At 44.0% G+C, this 18,313-nt stretch overlaps 2 protein-coding genes across 2 annotated transcripts; one reads left to right on the top strand and one right to left on the bottom strand.

The window, feature by feature from the left end:
* Positions 1–664: 664 nt before the first annotated feature.
* Positions 665–12,971, top strand: LOC143512783 (clustered mitochondria protein homolog). Its single transcript, XM_077003464.1, has 26 exons — positions 665–949; positions 3,163–3,257; positions 3,506–3,677; positions 4,519–4,650; positions 4,812–4,966; positions 6,584–6,738; positions 6,976–7,098; positions 7,192–7,324; positions 7,468–7,560; positions 8,029–8,711; positions 8,836–8,909; positions 8,990–9,094; positions 9,222–9,322; positions 9,444–9,596; positions 9,692–9,754; positions 9,854–10,089; positions 10,195–10,279; positions 10,468–10,621; positions 10,699–10,838; positions 10,914–10,994; positions 11,095–11,220; positions 11,355–11,464; positions 11,605–11,698; positions 11,831–11,959; positions 12,050–12,123; positions 12,220–12,971. Exons 1-26 carry the CDS (start codon positions 907–909, stop codon positions 12,677–12,679), a joined length of 3,969 nt encoding a protein of 1,322 aa, XP_076859579.1. The 5' UTR covers positions 665–906; the 3' UTR covers positions 12,680–12,971.
* Positions 12,972–13,098: 127 nt separating this feature from the next.
* On the bottom strand, positions 13,099–17,782 carry srrd (SRR1 domain containing). The gene is made up of 7 exons (XM_077003471.1): positions 17,417–17,782; positions 16,944–16,984; positions 15,452–15,624; positions 15,264–15,362; positions 14,334–14,485; positions 13,934–13,979; positions 13,099–13,456 (listed from the first exon to the last, which is right to left on the bottom strand). The coding sequence occupies exons 1-7, from the start codon at positions 17,554–17,556 to the stop codon at positions 13,250–13,252; spliced, it is 858 nt and encodes a 285-aa protein (XP_076859586.1). The 5' UTR covers positions 17,557–17,782; the 3' UTR covers positions 13,099–13,249.
* Positions 17,783–18,313: the final 531 nt, after the last annotated feature.

The raw sequence follows: 18,313 nt of genomic DNA, 5'->3' as shown, positions 1-18,313 counted from the left end.
GTGGTACACAACATAGTTGTTTTTTGTTTCACTGTGGTTCAAAAACATCATGCCTGTTCCACAGTATTTACCAGCTACTTATGATTATTTACCATATAACAAAACAATTTTTGGTTGGCTGATGCATTATCAGAGCATGAGTGAATGCACAGGGCCTTTGAGCTGTTACACAGGTTATTATGCGTGTAAACAGCATATGAACCTTGCCCTGATCTTGGCTCTAACGAATGTTCTTTTGCCACAGTATAAAAGGAACCTTTACAAAGGTCAACACTACCAGGAGTAGTTAGATGTGTGAAGGATGAGACAGTTGTAGGCATTCCTAACTCTGGGAAACACACATTCTTCACACAGTCAAGCTGAGCTGCTTTGGTTTCTGTTTGCCTTTAAACTGCCTTAAGTATGCAATACTTCATGCCCTACACTTCTGCACTACTGGGTGTGTGTAAAATCCACGTTTGGGTAAGTACACAAATTAAAGCCAAAGAATGTCTTATTAACCTGGTAGCTAAACGTAAGAGTGGGTTGTCGTTTGCGTGCCAGATCCCCACCTTGCCCTAAGGGGTGGGAGTGAGCGAGGGAGGGAGGTGAGGGTAGGGGGAGGGGAGCTGGCGGTGCTCTCTGAGGCAGATGTGTGGAAGAACGAACGGACACACCCAGTCAAACACGTCTGGTTGAGGCACGTCCAGTCAAAGAGGGGGGTGTTATTGGCCAGAAGCTACTGAGTAAAAAAAAAAAGGGAGTGGCTGGCGTAGGAAAAGAAAAGCGACTAAGAAGTTGTAATTCACACACCTGACAGCTCTCGCTCTACAAACCGAGGAGGGAAGAGGTCGACACTTCCGAAGAAACCGACACGCTACTCAACATCAGACTGACAGGGGAAAAAAAAACTGACCGAAAGGAAAAATGCGAGAATCATCGAAGAGAGGAAGTGAGCCGAGGCAGACGGGTAAGGAAGGAACATTATTTTGACGACGTGTTCTCCCTCCTAACTTTTCGTCGCTCTTTCCTGCACACCGAGTCGGCTTCCTTTCCAACTTGTTCGTGTTTGCGTGTTGCTGGGCTCTCAGACTGGGCTCCGCATGAGAAGTGGCGGTGTGGAAGTACCGCACTCGGACACAGTCCAATAAGCAGTTGTACAGAGGGGTTTTCTTAACACACACACACACTGCTGCAAACCTGATTAACATGAGAAAAACGGCAGGGGACTACGTCTATGTGGACCCTGAGTTACTGAGTTGTTGGTGTTGAACCTAAAACGCTCCACTGGTTCATATAATGGGATTACTTTCACTTTGCCTCTCGGCCGCTCGGATCCCAGCGCTCCTCCCCGAGTGTGTCGTGCTTTTCCACTCCCGTGTTGTTGCTGTATCCATACATAACCGTACACAACCTCCACACGTACAGCAGGGCAGCCGTTCAGCTCCAGCATTTCTTGAATTCCAACACAGACACACCTAATTCTGCATAATGAGGGGCTGATTAATAAAGCGTGGATAAATCTTATTAAACGAACAGTGCGAAAATCTGGAGGAGTAAATGCCAAGACGCGTGAAAAGGGGAGGTTATCCCACCAAATAAAACGTTACTACGTTTTAGATTTTTATTTCCACTAGTTGTCATTTTCTGCAAATAAATGCTCTAAATTACAGTATTTTTGTTTGGAATTTGGGAGAAATTACAGTAGCTTATAGAATAAATCGATCATAAAATAATATAATTATCTCATTTTTAATTATTGCATAATAATTTATAGAATTTTCTATATTTTCTCATGCCCCTTCCTATAAATGGTGAACCAGAGGCACCGGTATTTTGCAGTGGTCTCTTAATTTTGCATTTTGTAAAGTTGCATTCAAAAGCATGATACGGAGTAAAAACTACATTGGGTTTATACAGCATAGTCCTCAGTCCAGTTTCAGCTAATTTCCCAAATGGCATATAAATCGTGTCTTGAGATTGTTGTGAATTACTACTTTTAACGGATTAAAACGTACTATCCTGTTCTCTTAGCTCGATGCCTGCTATGTAGCTATGTAGCTGTGCACTGTCCCACAGAGACAGAACCAGAGGTGCTGCATGTTCGGTGCTCCACGATGCATCTTCACGCATGTGCAGCAGTAAAATATTCCCAGTAGACTTATAAGATAAGCTTAAATTCTTTGTCAGATCATGACATAACATAACAGTATCTGTTGGAGAACAAGTAATTGAAGCATTACTGATATATCTGAGTGTGAAGATGTTGTGACGGGGGTACCAACACCCCCCACACATTCAGAACTGCCTCTGCAAATTTGTGGAACAAAACACATTTGAGAGGGTCATACTCTGACTTTAATAGATTTAGCATACATTATTTGGTTAGTCTTGTCTTTTTGATGCTCATCACATCTATTACTATCTGACAGTGAACTAGTTCTCTCCTGGTACGGTGCCAGATTAATCTACAGGAGAGGCATTCCTGATTCTGATTGATGACGCGTATACTCGGGGCAACTGTCAGTCACTGTACTAAACTATCCCTCATTCTGATTACTCTGCAGAATTTTTTTTTTCGGCAGATTTTCTATATTGCTTACCAACGAAAACCTACTACACTCGAGGCCAGGATAGGATAGCGTACCTCCTACATATAAAAGTATTTGAGGGACTTACAAACTAATCCCATGTCCTGTGTGTTTTAAGGGTTTTTCCTTTGTGGCACGGAGTGTCTGGGTCCAGTATTGGACCAGTTTACCCTTGGCTAACCCTGTTCATGCCACTCAACAGGGAATAAGCACTAGGAGGTTATTTCTTTTTTTTTTTTCCCTCTCTGTCGCCCCAGGATGTGTATCCAACCAATCAGTGGCATTTGCGTCTGTCCTGTAGGCAAATTTGTGTCTGGACAAGCTAATACAGAATCAAGCTGGGTCTTGCTTTTATTAGAGAGTCTTTATCTAAATGCTCAAAGAACCTTTTAGATGAATCACCACTACTGCTTATTCAAGACTGAGGCGAGAGGTATAAGGTTACTCATACTTCTCCCATAACCAAAATCCAAGACTGACGTCTCACTCCTGCTTGTGGGTCTCTTCTATCGAGTCACTAACCGCCTTCTGCCCTCTATGTGAGAAATGTGGCCGTGCCCATCTCTTGACTCAACACCTGCCTCGTCTGTAGCGAACGGGAAAACACCTGGAGGAGTTCTGAAGGAGGATGACGGCTCGTTTTCAGTGAAGATTCAAGGGGCCGGGGTTGACACTTTCGAGCTGCAGGTGAGAGAGAGAGATAGTCCCCTAACACCTAATAACAAATAACTTGAATGGACTGGCATAGGATATTTTGCATCTTATCCTGTGTATAACTACAATTAAATCACAAATCAATCGTTTAATTTCCCCAAGAGGCTCTTGGTTCTCGAAAGAGTCGAGTTCGACACATTAGTTCACACCTGATGTGGACAGCTAGATTTGTATCTTTTAGCTTTGTTTGTTTTTTTTTACTGTATGCATTTCCTGTGCAGGTTAACAGGTTCTGGCTGGTCCAGGATGTGATACTGGCTGTTCTGGGCAGAGAGGAGGTTGCCCCACGCACGTCCCTCGGCCTCACCCTCTCTGGCGTGACCCTCGACCCCTTTGCTGAGCTGCAGACTGTCAAGGGCTTCAAAGCAGGAGTGACCCTACGACTGGTAGAAGGTGTGTCCTCAATTGTGTCCTATGTAGCAGGCCTGCTCATCATCACTGATCTGAATGGCGCTGCTGGGTGACTCAATGAAATCTCTGCCCAGGTTATGGTGATGTGTTTCATGGGTCAGAAGGGCCGGAACTAGGTCCACAACATTCAGTACTGATACTCATAATTCTGAAGTTCTGTACTGAAATAGTATAGTTCTGGATGTAGTGTGTCTGTAGTTTCAAATTCTCTTGCTGTGTCCAGTTTTAATGAATTATAAATGGGCAGAACCACTTGAAGGTGAAAAGTGGGTGTGGGTTTCACCCAACAGGTTTTCCCACTTTGCTCTGACATATATGTTAATCAAATAAGTGATTTCAAAGCTTGGAGCAATCAGACAGGTTTAAGCCTGCTGTCACATGCAGTCACTGGGATAAGTGTGGGAATCTCCTTGCACTTGTAGGGGACGGTTAGTCCGTCTGATGAATGAGAGGAACTAAGCACACATGGCTAATATACATTTGATCATTTCTGTTTGGTCTCAGTGGAGGATGGGCACATCTAACCTGATGTTTTCATTCCTTGTTTGAACTGTATTCATCTGCAAACATGGTCATGAATGTAATACAGTTGCTTATCTGAAACTACCTGTCTTATGCAAGATGACATTTAGCCTCATTTTATCTCAGTGTGGCTTTGGATACAGCTAACAAATCAAAAGAGTAATGCTGAGTTCAATGAATAATAACCACCACAACTTCAGTCATGTCATCAGTAGTCATTAAAGTGTTGTTCAGGTGTGATTTAATGTTTGAGACTTGCTGGTACGTATCCTGACCTGAACTGTGTGTGTGTTTGCTATAGAACTGTATTCTCCACGGTCAGCTCGAGCTCATCTCGCTCGTGTTCATGAATTGCTGAGAGGTGCCGGGCCCCAAGATGCTCTGAGAGAGGGCAGATCACCCAGCATACTCCATGCTCTCACTCACACACATGGTAACTATGGAAACACGTGTGCGTGCATGTGTAGGCATGCATTACATGAATATTAGTCACAGTCCAGTAATGCATTTTCACTTGGCATAATATGTTGCTTTTCCCTTTTGCTTTACTGTTTAGTGACACATTCTCCCTGTCAATGTTTGCATGCATTTCAGAGGCCCCTCCTGCCGCTCACTCTACAAAAGGCAAAAAAGCCAATAACAAGACTGAGCAGCCGACTGAAGCTCCTCCTCCTCCTGATTACATCCTGCCCGGGGCCACAGAGCGCCCCCCACTGGCTACACTACTGCCGGCCAACACCTACAGTGAGGTAAATGGAACACGTTGAGTCCGCTTACACTTCGCATTAACAGGCTTCCAAACATGATCAGATCACTTCACTTCGCTTGAAGTCAATCACTTGATTCGCTTGACTGAATGAAATCCCGGGATAAACGCACACACCCAGGATATATTCCGATCAGATCACACACTCTACAAACGGTGTAAATGGAAATACATTTACCAAGTGCTGACAACACCAACGCTTTCTCACAAAATTAAATTGAATGTCTGCCATTGCGCACAATGGATTAAATTGTAGAAGCTGCTAAACGAAGCTTCTCTTGAGCTGAAGCAGACGCTTCTTTGCCTGTTGTAGATTACTTCTGCCCATATTTACTAGATGTAATACACTGGTAATGGCCTGTGAGGAACCATGTTTACAGTAGGTTTCAGGAAATAAATTATACGGATTGTGTAGTTTGGTGTGCTTTTATGTGGGGAAAGTGATCTTGGATCTCCTCTGGCTACACCAGGGACGTGTTTTAGTGAAAACTGCAAACGGAATCTGGCCAAAAGTAAATCCATATACAATCCGGCGGATGTGTGAAACGGATCAATAAAAGGGGTAAACAGGTTGATTCAGTGGACACAAACTATTCAGGCCCCTCGAAATGTTGCACACTTGTGTTATGGATTTCATTTTTAATGGATATAACTTACATTTTTATCCATTAGTCTACATTTAATCGCACACAAGGCTGAAGTGAAATTATGCTTTTTGAAGTTTTGAAAATAAATTCTAAACTAAAACGGAGATGTCTTATTCACAAATGTTTTCATACCCTTTGCTCTGGAACACCTATTTGTAGACAAATGTGTCCTGTTTGCTTTAATTATCCTTGAGGTGTGTCTAGAACCTAGTTTGGGTATACCTGCTGAAAGCTGAATTGATTGGACTTATTGATTAGTGTGGAAAGGCACAGACCTGGGAGTATAATGGCCCCAAATCTGCAAGGCATTATTAGGATAAATACCAAGTATTGAAGCCCAAGTCACTGTCATCCCCACGATGCTGAACTGTGGTAAGGCCAAGAATGTAAAACAGTAACAGCTGAGGGATGTGTGAATTCAATCAAATATAGGACCATCCTCCAGAACATGATCAAACTCTGACTGGAGTGACCTTTCAACATGACAGTGACACAAAGCATTCCACCAAAACAACACTGGACAGGTGTGTGGGCAAGTCTCTGAATGTCCTTGAGTGGCCTGGCCAAAGCCCGGACATAAACTCCATTGAACATTCATGAAGAGACCTGGCTGTGGACAGTTCAGACACTCACCATCCAATATAATGGATCTTAAGAGGATCTGCCATGAAGAATGAACTGCCCAAATCCAGATGTGCAAAGGTTGTAGAGATCTAAGAACATTTGCAGCTGTGACTGCTGCCAAAAGGGATTCTACAAAGTATCGAACAAAGGGTCTGAGTACTTCTGAGTAATGGATTCTAATTTGAGATTTTTGAAACTGTAAAAATCCAGTTTCACTTTGTCTCTGTGTGACATACTCATACACTGTAATCAACACTACAGTGTATGTAGATCACACATGATCTCGCGAAGTTTGAGGCTAATGATAACTGATATCATTGACACTTTAGGTTCCCAATTGCCTGCTGGACTTGTCACTCAGCTGTTGGAACCCTCCCCCAGGATCCAGGAAGCTGCAGGGTGATTTCCTATATATTACCATCCAAACACTAGAGGGGAAGTACTGTGATATCACTTCCTCCCCACGTGGATTCTACTTGAATAGGTAAGAGTACAGCCTCTGCTCTGGCATAGTAGTGTTGCTGGTGTTACTACTGAAGTGGCTGATGTGTGTAGAGTGCACACATCTCTTTGGTGTACATTAGTATTCAAATAGTGCATAATTGTAGTGAAGCTTTCTCTTGACAACAGGCACTAAGGTCAAGTATCGGACACATGACGGATGGTGCTGCAGTTAGTCTATGCAACCAGCTGTACTGATCATTGGTTGTTTCTTTTTCAGGTCCACCATGGATGTGTTTGACCCTCGTCCTGCCCAGTCCACCCCGGTGTGTCACTGTTTGACTGACCTCCTGTCTCAGCTCAGCCCACAGTTTAAGCACCACTTCAGTACACTCCTACACAGGTAATCCTTCTGAACGCACGCGCCCGCACATATTTCGTAGCCTTTCCCCCGAAAGTGGCGACTGATATCCGCACGCGTGTCTTCCTGCTATAGGCCCACTCTGGCTGCAGAGGAGTGCATGTCCACTCCGTACCACACGCTGAACTGGCTGGGAGGGTCAGCTGTCCACGCTCACAAAAACGGCTACAGCTACAGACTGGGCCTGGAGCTCGGACTCAGCACGCAGGTCTTCACCCCACGTTCTTTCCCTCACTTCCCCTGGTGGACCATCTCACCATTCTGTGTCCAGATGTTCCACGTTGAGTGGCTTCCCTGTGGTGCTGTGTGTGTGTGTGTGCATTGCTGAGATGTGTTGCTGTGTGTCTACAGGCCCCAGACTGGAATGAGGAACTGCAGGCTGCAAGAGATCTACCCCAGACCACGTTAGAAGAGAGACTCCAACGAGAGAAAGCCTTACTACAAGTACTTACCTTTTGGATATTAATAAACACACAGAAGAAGCAAAGGCACTATACATAAATCAGCCACTTTATTAAAACAACTAAAGCAACACTGCTGTGATGAACGTTTACCAGCTCAACACCAACAATCATGCCACTACCATTATAACGTTAAGACTTTGTTCATACTCTGGTCAGACTATCAAATTATATCCATTCAGCAGTGAACTGTAATGTATAGAACATGATATGGAGTATAGAATGTGTGCTTCATTATTCTTGCCATCTGAAGGCATGCATACTGTAATTGTACTATTATAAAATGATCAATGATGGATGTACCTCAGTCTGGTCAGTGAGTGTACAAGTGTTGCTTATAAAGTAAAAGATTATATAAAGTATAAAGATTAGTGTAAATTAGTAAATGTTTACATTCTTGTACAAAAACCTGATCTTATTAACTCATCCATCTAAAACTCTTTCCCTACAGGTAAATAGTGCTTTTGTATGGGCCGTCACTGAAGGTGCTGAGAAAGTGATTGACGGCTTTGTTGATCCAATCAACGGCTGCAGCCAGGACCCCGCCTTTCTATGGGGTGGCTTGTTTATGAGTATGGGTGGGACGGGGGGCAGGTGGTTGGGTGGCGAGCGGGGCCGCAGGGCAGCACAGAGACTTGAGCTGAAATCCATCCAGATGTACAGTGATCTAGAAGGAGACCTCCAGGCACTCCACACCCTTCCCACTGCTCTCGCTGACTACAGAGGTCTGCGGCTCTCTGCCCAGGGCTTGGCCCCCGGCCTCCAGGGTAACGATCAGTCCGGAGTCCCTAGGGGTCTCTTGTATGGGGTCAGTGCCGGGCCCATGGAGAACCCGTCTCGCAGGAAGCTGATGGAGCTCCTGGCTCAGTCAGCCAAGAGCCTTGGCCTGCAGAGGCACTCCGTCATGGGGCCCAACGGCCACCAGGTGCCCCTCTTCACATCCACAGATGCCCAGGGACTATTGGGAGCGGATGGCCGATATTACATAATGGATGTGTTCCGTACGCTGCCTGCGGATGCCAACTTCCACCTAGTAGAGGAAGAGGAAGGGGAGGAGGGTGCCGTTCTTGGACGGTTCCCCCACGGGCTGTGCCGCCTCCGGCCAGAGCTCGTCAAGGCTTTCATCCAGCACAAGTAAGTGCTGTTCTGGGTTTGTGCGTAAATGCGCTTGGGGGTGTTCTGGATGAGATCGTGTTTTAACACCATTCGTGGATTAGGGCCAAGCATATGTTTTCACTTGCTCCGTTGCTTGTTTCAGGCACACTCAGTTCACCAAGCGTGTGCGAGAACACATGGAGGAGAGTGGTGGTGTGGAGGAGTGCATGAAGGCTGGTAAGGAGGAAACATGGGTTGATCTACAGGGTCTTGGTGTGTACGAGTGATGTGCTGACCAAATGCTCATGTACAAACAGGTGACTCCCGTGGCACGGACGCCATTCGAAAGGCTTGTAAGGACGTCGGTTCTGTCAGTGACATCATTTTCGAGATGCGTTTCAACCCAAATGTTTTCTCCCCAGGCAAGAACATCACCTTGTACACCACAAACATTATCAGCTCCATCCATCACAAACACATTCATTCATGAAAAAGAAAAATTTCTTTACCTACATTTAGTATTAATACTACAGCTCTGTTTCTCTGTAGGTGTCGAGTTCCCCACGTCAGAAAGTACAGCTGTGTCCTTACAGAAGATGTTACTGAAAGAAGCTGCCACGTTCATCATCAATGATCAAATACCAGCATTTGTGAGTAGAGTCATGTTTACTGTGATCCTTTAAGCCTCGGTGACACACTACGGTGTAGTTTGCCCGTTTTGTAGGTCTGTGTGCATTGTTCAAATATTAACAGCATTGGCTTGACTGGTAGATTGATGACTGCCTGCAAGGGAAGGAAATGCCCATGGATGGTGCTACGCTACGAAAAGCCCTTCATCAGAAGGGCATAAATCTCCGTTACTTGGGTCACCTGATTACCTCCATCAGCCAATCTGATCACAAGGATCAACTGAGGCACATCACGGTATGGGTTTTTAAGGGCTTCAAATGTCGTTTTAGTGATGGAATATTTAGCACTCCAAGATGTCTTCATTCTTCTTTGTTGTTCCCCTCTGCCAGCGACTGGCATATGGAGAGATTGTGGTGCGCTGTGCTCGAAGGAGCTTCAATGGGTACATACAGGTATAGCAGTTTTTATTTGTTCTTAATACATCAAACACCCCATACATCTAGCGGTGGTATTTGCATCAAATATTAACCTTTTGTCTTCTAACTGTCAAGGGTGTAGAGTTGTCCAGCCTATCGGCAGCTGCAAGCCACTTCCTCTGCTGCTTATTGGTGCCTCACTTTAGTGCTGCCTCAAATGGAGAGGAGTCCAAGAAGCGCTCCAGGAGGCGTGGCCATAAAGGGGGCGGAGCAGCTGATAGTACGTCATGGAACACACTCGGTGGGAATGAATTGTGGAGCCTTATATGCCAAGATGCACTAGAGACCTATGGCCTTAAACAGGGACTGGGGTAAGACATAATACTTGTTCCTGCCAGATCTCTGCCATGTTCTTTAAAATATGCTACACCTTAGCTGCGGAGACAATGTAAATATATGGTAATTGTTTATTGCAGGTCAAATATCGACCACCTGGTTGAGCATTATGGGCTTCAGAAGTTATCTTTGTTACGAGAGATATGTCTGAAGACTGGGATACAGGTACAAGTCAAAACTCCCCTTAAAGACACTTTGGTTTTCTTGTAAACAAGCTGTTAAACTATTTGGGATTATTGCAGTTAACCTGGAAGTACTAGTTCTAAATAGTGACAATTCTTTGTATAGTATACCTTATTCGGTATCTTTGCAATAACTTTTAATGTTAAGTATTTGTGTGTGGGGTCCCATAGCTCCGGCTTAGAGACTACGCCCTCGACAGCCGCAACAAAGCACCCATCTCTTCAGATGACGTGTTCAACCTCCTACCTGTTGTCAAGCACATCACCATGGTGACGACTGACGCATCGCGTGCGTTCCGCGAAGCCCAGAACAGCCTTCAAAAAGGTATTAAGAGCGGCACTCGTGCGTTTGATTTCCCCGGCGCAGGCGGCCGATTCTATAATGGCTTCCTTTACCCGCAGGCTTGCTGGAGAAGGCGTATGAGCAGCTCAAAGAGGCAGCATACCTCTTTGGCCGTGTGTGTGACGACCTCCACCCCGAGGCCTGCCACTGCCTCAGCCTGCTGGCTCGCATGGCCTATCTGCAGGGCCACCCCGCTGAGGTGAGTGCACGCCGTCCAGCACCACGGAGCTCCTCCGTCTTCGAGGAGCGGCGTCTAATGTTCCTCTCTTCCTAGGCCCGGAGTGTCCAGCTCAAGGTAGTGGTCATCAGTGAGAGGGTCCTAGGATTCGACCACCCAAACACCATTCAGCAATATGTAAGGCACTTCATGTACCTTCAGCGTCATGTCGTTTTGCACTTACTTGTATTCAGTGTTTATTCTGCATGTACAAACTCCTTGTGCTCATCGTATTTAGACGTTGCTGGCGGTGTACATGCTGGCTGGTGGAGAGACGGCGTTGGCCTTGCGCTGTCTGTACCGAGCCAAGATCCTTATGCTGACCGTCCATGGGGAGGATCATCCCTACACAGCAGTGCTAGATGTGAGTGAGCAGTCTAACCCACCATGTACTCCACCAAATCGGCCAGGCAGAGCGAAGGAGGCCGATATAGCAGAAATGCCTCACTCGAGCTGCCCGTGTCTTAACATGGTGTTCCTGCAACGTTTCTCTTTCAGAGTTCTCTGGGCTTGATGCTGCAAGGAGAACAGTCCATTCAGTATTTGCAAAATGCACTGAAACTCAGCCTGTCTTTCCATGGTGCTATGGACGTAACGACTGCTTTGATGTAAGATGAAAGCTTTCCAGATAGGCTTGCTTATTTCTGGGCCTTGCTATTGTGCCCGCAAACATGCAGTAGTCTTGAGTGTGTGAAGATGGTTTATCGTTAACTTGGAATGTCAGGTTGAGACTAATATCTCTTTGTAGTCACCACCTTCTGGCTCAGAGGATGTGTGTGGCGGGAGATTACAGGGGAGGCATGACTCAAGAAAAGGAAGCGCACAGCATCTTCCAGAACAAGGTGAGATGGATGTGATGGAGTAGCAGAGAGTATTGGAGACAAAAGCGGAGACGTGTTTCAGGGGGTGTGAAGGCCACAGGATTAACTTTGCAATGCAGCTATTTATTGAATGCGTTTGCCCATATATTCCAGTTGGGTGAGAATCATCCCCAGACCAAATGCAGTTCCGACTTCCTGAAAGCAGTCACCCAGCAGGCCGTGCGTGTAGAGCGGTCCATACGGCAGGGCGGTGCAGAGCTCGCCGACTCAAGCACACCTGAGGTAAGCAACTCTCATCTCATTTTCGATGGCAATGTGCTGGATGTGTGACTTTGTTTGAGTTTTCAGCTGTTTTTCTCTGGTTCATTTTAGAGCCTGGTTCCTTCACAGGAGACTATTCTGGAGCAGTTGGCTCTGGTAAATGGCATCCTGAAGACTTCATATAGGTATGTTAAATAATGAGGTTTAAGCAACTGGGGATTGGTTGTTCTAGAGCTCAGACTGCATTGATTGTTAGTAATTGTTATTAATCAATATTGCAGCATGAGGATTATGGAATTCAAAGAGAAGCTGAAACAGAGAAGAACTTCAGAGGACGCCGAGAAGACTAAAGCAGAACCTTCTAGTGAGGCTGAGGTCAAAGAAGGCACATCCAATGGGAAGCAGACTGAAGATGTGACTGCTGAAAATGCAGACTCTCAACTGGAAACACAAGATGTTCTGGAGGAGATTCCCAGCAATTCCCAAATTAAAGACCAAGTTGAATCTCATTTGCAAAACGGAGACTGCGCAGCTGAGAAAGATGAAGTAGAAGGATCGATGGAGCAGTCAGGACTCGACCGTGGTACCTCATCCAAGAGCCTGGTGGAGGTGAAGGAGTTAAGTGTGACCACAAACGAGAAATCAGAACCAGCTCTGGTAAATGGAGAAGAGTGCAAGACTGCTGAAGACACAACAGCTGTGGAGAAACAGGCTGAAATAGAAGTCCTGTCACAGAATTGAGACATCTGTAACTACAGTGATTGCGAGATTAGTGAAGTTATGAAAGCTCGGAGAGCAAGGTCTGCTATTTAAAACCCAACACCAAGTTCATATGAGAAAATAAGAGGTATCTAGATTAATAAATTTTCTGACCAGGAGAACTAGATGAGAAGGAAGGACAAAGGATTTGTTTGCTCATGCATCAGTAAGGACTTGGTTTACTACATGTACTCACTCCCTTTACAGTGAAATTACTGCTTTGGTATTCTTTTATGCACTAAGATCTCATGCAAAATACAGCACGAACAGATGACTAAGTCTCAATTCTTTGGAATATCGGGGAGGGAGGGAGGGAGGGGGGAGGATAGAAGCTTCTTCCAGTCTTTTCCAAGCCAAGACCGAACACAAAACAGCAAGTCAACAGGACAAGAAACATGAAGGATTTTTAAAGTTACCTTTTAATGTCGCACAGTAGGTTCGCCATAATGAACCTCATGAAACTCAGTCCAAACATTGACATGTTTTTGCATGTCTCTATTACAGACACATATCCTTCCCCTGAAACCACACCCTGAAGTGTTTTAGCACACCTTATTTTCCTGACTTCAGTTCCTGCTCTTTCTGGATGATCTCCAGGTCTAGGCAGTGTTGGTACTGGGGTTCCAAAGGCTCAGCCCAGATGGAGGCTGGGAGTTGAGAAAGTTTATCAGGTGGAAAATGGATGAGGGCGGTGTCGTTAAAGACATCCAGAAAACGAGAAGAGCAGGGCAGGCTGGTCTCTTCACACACCCCCATCACCTTCATAAAAAACAACCGTCAAGGGATGCAACATATGGCAAACATGGACCTGTTTTTATTCGAGTCAATGAGCTTTTTTCAGTTCACAACTATATATTCTCATTTTCCAGTTAGGAGATATGCTATGGCTGTTGTAGGCTAATAAGCACCAGCAGGTACGATGTACTAAACCAGTTTTTGCTGGAATCTGAGTTTCAGTGGCCTCACATCTGAACTTGCCCTTCAAAACACATGGTCATGCTGGACTAGTCTACCATTCAGTATTACAAATGGTTCAGCTGCCTCTGGAAGAGACAATTGTAGAGAGCTACCATGAAATAGATAACGAGGACAAGCTTTAGTCACCTTTACAGTTACAGAAACACCTAACAATGAATGATTTCAGTGCTGCTTGAGCAACCTTTAAAATCAATTGTTTCTTCCATCTAGTTTGAGGTTTGAAATAATGCAGGTGTATCTAACACATGTGAAGGATACATCTGAAAGAAAGCTGTAGTCTCTTTGAAGCTCCCTCTGAAGCATCCTAAGCACACAGAACAAAAATAAACAGTACCATTCTTAAAGCAATAAAAGTACATTCTTTATACCAGTCTTTTATTGTCAAATCTGAAGCTTCATTTTTTTTTTATTCTGTGAGAAATTTGATTCAGGATATTGTACAAGAGGAATTTTGAACGATTTTCATGCTTCTATAACTTTAAAATTGCTAAATATTTTTGAGAAATTATTTGGTGAAATAACTCTAGATGACGAGTGGAAACTGTGATTCTAACATACCAAAGTTGTCTTTGTCAAGATATCATACCCATTTGTTCAATCTTGGACTCCACGTTCTTATAGCAGGATCTCGGATTCTGCTGTGGGAAGTGCCACATACCTCTCCTGAATGCCATGAAAGCTGTTTCCAATAACGAGAACCTTTGGCAGGATGCGTGGACTCCAGTTCTTCCAGAGCAGATTATTGTACAGAGCTTTTCCACAGTGGATTAGATAGAAAAGGGTGGGACGACACACCGCTCGCTTTCCTTCCTGACAAGACAGTGATTTTCAACACAGCCCGTAAATTAACAGTTTATTTGACAAATGCTTGGATTCAGAGTCAGGGATGGCATATAAATTATGATCCACAGTGCATAAAAGAAGATTATAAAATAGACTGTATAGAAGCTAATTTAGTATAATATAGCAAAGTACCTGACAGGACAGGAAGAGCAAGCTGCTAACAACACAAAGCTCATTGGTTTAGTTCTTAGGGAGTACACATAGGGCTACATTTCTAAGCTTCTCTGGTTAAGAACCCAATGAATGCCCAATGCTGAAAATGGAAACATTTAGAAGTAAAATTTCTACTTGTTAAGCATGTTTGTTCATATAAGGGTTTATCCTTTAGCTATAGCATACAGATAATGGGAAATGCCAGGCTACCAGATATCAAGCCAATATGTAATGAATTTTAGGTATTTGTAAGTGCAAAAACTCTTAATAACAATGTAAAACACAAACTATTTTCCCAAGGTTTATGCTTGTAATTAAAGCCGTGGAAGTATGCAATAATTTTTGTAACTAAAGCAAGCAATCGACAAACACTAATACTATGTTAAATTGCCCTAAATATTGACATATTCCTCTAATGTGATTCACATACATCTAAAACAGTTGGGGTAATTTTCTTCACCACACTTAAGCCTCAACTAGTCAAGGGTTAAGATGACTGGAATAAATGTTAAACACTATTAACGATGATCTGTAATGCTGGAGTAGCATCATCTTTGTCCAGGGAAAACTGGCTCCATGCGTGTTAGCATACCTCGTTTTCAGACAGCACAGAGAAGCCCAGCTCTCGGAGAGTCTCACGTTCGGATACTGTAAACACTGGGTCATACGTGCTGCATTGGCTAACAGGAATCTGGGAAAAAAGGAAAACGGTTACACCAATTGCTTTATATTTTGTAAAATAGTGTAAAGAAAAGAGTAACAGAGAGTGAGTGAATTCACCTGCAGTGTGTCTAGGAGCAGCAACAGCATGGCAAGCTGATATCTGGCAGACACACAGGATGAGAAGTTGCCCAGGCCATAGCACACACAGTCAAGTAGGCATTCCCTCTCACTGACTGTTTTCTCTTCAGAGATACCACTGCCAGAGTAAGCAAGGCAGCGAGACAACAGCTCTGTCAAACAAATTGTCCTGATGTTATGGTAGCAAAGAGAAGTCATTTCACAAGTAGTTTCACATTTGTCTTGGCCATAAATTAAGCACCAGTTATTCTACACTCACTGGTCACTTTATTAGGTACACCTTGCTAGTACCAGGTTGGACCCCTTTTGCCTTCAAAACTGCCTTAATCCTTCGTGGCATAGATTCAACAAGGTACTGGAAACATTCCTCAGAGAGTCTGGTCCATATTGACATGATAGCATCACGCAGTTGCTGCAGATTTGTCGGCTGCACATGATGCAAATCTCCCGTTCCACCACATCCCAAAGGTGCTCTATTGGATTGAGATCTGGTGACTGTGGAGGCCATTCGAGTACAGTGAACTCTTTGTCATGTTCAAGAAACCAGTCTGAGATGATTTATGCTTTATGATATGGCATGTTATAGTAGCAATCAGAAGATGGGTACACTGTGGTCATAAAGGGATGGACATGACCACAACAATACTCAGGTAGGCTGTGGCGTTAACACAATGCTCAGTTGGTACCAATGGGCCCCAAGTGTGCCAGGAAAATATCCCCCACACCATTGCACCACCAGCAGCCTGAACTGTTGATACAAGGCAGGATGGATCCATGCTTTCATGTTGTTGACGCCACATTCTGACCCTACCATCTGAATGTCGTAGCAGAAATCAAGATTCATCAGACCAGGCAAGCTTTTTCCAATCTTCTATTGTGCAATTTTAGTGAGCCTGTGCGAATTGTAGCCTCAGTTTCCTGTTCTTAGCTGACAGAAGTGGCAGTGTGGTCTTCTGCTGCTGTAGCCCATCCACCACAAGGTTCAATGAGTTGTGCGCTCAGAGATGCTCTTCTGCATGCCTCGGTTGTAAAGACTAGTTATTTGAGTTACTGATGCCGTTCTATCAGCTCGAACCAGTCTGGCCATTCTCCTTTGACCTCTGGCATCAACAAAGCATTTGCACCCACAGAACTGCCACTCACTAGATATTTTCTCTTTTTCTGACCATTCTCTGTAAACCATAGAAATTGTGTGTGAAAATCCCTGTAGATTAGCAGTTGCTGAAATACTCAGAACAGCCCGTCTGGCACCAACAACCACGCCACGTTCAAAGTCATTTAAATCATCTTTCTTCCCCCATTCTGATGCTCAGTTTGAACTGCAGCAGATTGTCTCTTGGCCATGTCTACATGCCTAAATGCATTGAGTTGCTGCCATGCTATGAATGGTTGATATGACATTTGCGTTAATGAGCAGTTGGACAGGTGTACCTAATAAAGTGGCCAGTGGGTGTATATTACATTTACTCACCTCGCCATTCCACACAGAAATTTTCACTTCTCAGCTCATTCCTGCAAAACAACGAGGGTCACGAGTTACAGTTGTCCCAACATCTGAACCCTATGCACTCTTGGAGGTCTCCCATAATCTGGAAGTGTGGAATGTTGCACAATTTCAATGTGGTGACAGTATTTTGGATGACATATACTGTACTTTAGCGTTTGTACATAACATCAGGTTTCCTTTAACTAGTTATTGTGGCATACCAACCAAGAGCAAGATAACGAACAAAACTCTAAACCAAATTTAGTGGAAACCCAGCGTTCCCTTTTCACATGTTAAAGTCATGACATATGAATTATGTACGAATATCGTGAAGCAATAAGAAAAATCATAACAGAGAATGGTAGAATAGTTTACAAACTCCGATAAGTCACGCAGAAAATATGTGCAAGCGAAAAATATTTCACCCTAGAGTTCAAATTTATTAGCTGCATCCTTACACTGCCTCGATTATTATGCGTTTTCCCCGAAGGTTTTTCGTAGATTCTGAGGCTTCTGGTTTTTCTGACTGGACAAGTTTTGCTCTACGGGCTGCTCCTCTGCCGCGGCGCACAACCTGCCACTCCTCGCTGCTGGCCATAACGCTAGGAGCTAGCTAGTTTTGCTACAGGAATCATAGTGTACGAGTTTAAATGAATAACAATGATCGAATTGCCAACACAACGGTCCATCGTCCAAAACATAGCTAACAGTTTAGTACTGCGTTCACTCAGAACAACAAACAAACACCATTAGAAACGACTTGGGCTATCTGCCCACACTTTTGTTCACTCTCATGTCTTGAAATGTTGTGGTGTTACATGATAATACTACCGCCTTGTACTTGAAAAGCAGTTCCTATATAACTTTTCTTCAACGCCTCTTCTTAAAAAACACAATTCAACGCAGAAAGCAGTGGTATTTAAATAGGAAATAAAATTCAAATAACGAGTTTAGTTAATGACGGCACATTATTTGGAGCAGCAGCAACAACAAAAAATATCAACTATTGCTATTGTTACACTCATTGATGTTGTGATTGAATTTTAAACGTTGAATGCTGTTAAACATTATTGTTGCTAAATCATTATTATCACCATAATTGTGGTTGTTGTTAATATTGCTTTCTCCTGTATTTATTTCCAACTGACTGTAATTGTTGCTTGATTACTATCTTTCTATTTGAACTTTTGTTAGTATCCTACCAAAGGATTTCAACGGTCATTCTAACGTTCCAGCTCATGAAGCGCGAGGAGGCTCGTGTGTTCGTGTTCACTAGTGATGGGAATTTCTTTTTAGGGAGCCGGATCTTTTGGCTCAGCTCCTCATAAAGAGTCGGCTTTTCGGTTCCCAAATGG

The sequence above is a fragment of the Brachyhypopomus gauderio genome, chromosome 4, assembly GCF_052324685.1.
Source record: "Brachyhypopomus gauderio isolate BG-103 chromosome 4, BGAUD_0.2, whole genome shotgun sequence".
NCBI classification, from domain to species: domain Eukaryota; kingdom Metazoa; phylum Chordata; class Actinopteri; order Gymnotiformes; family Hypopomidae; genus Brachyhypopomus; species Brachyhypopomus gauderio.
This window is presented reverse-complemented; position numbering and strand designations above follow the sequence as displayed.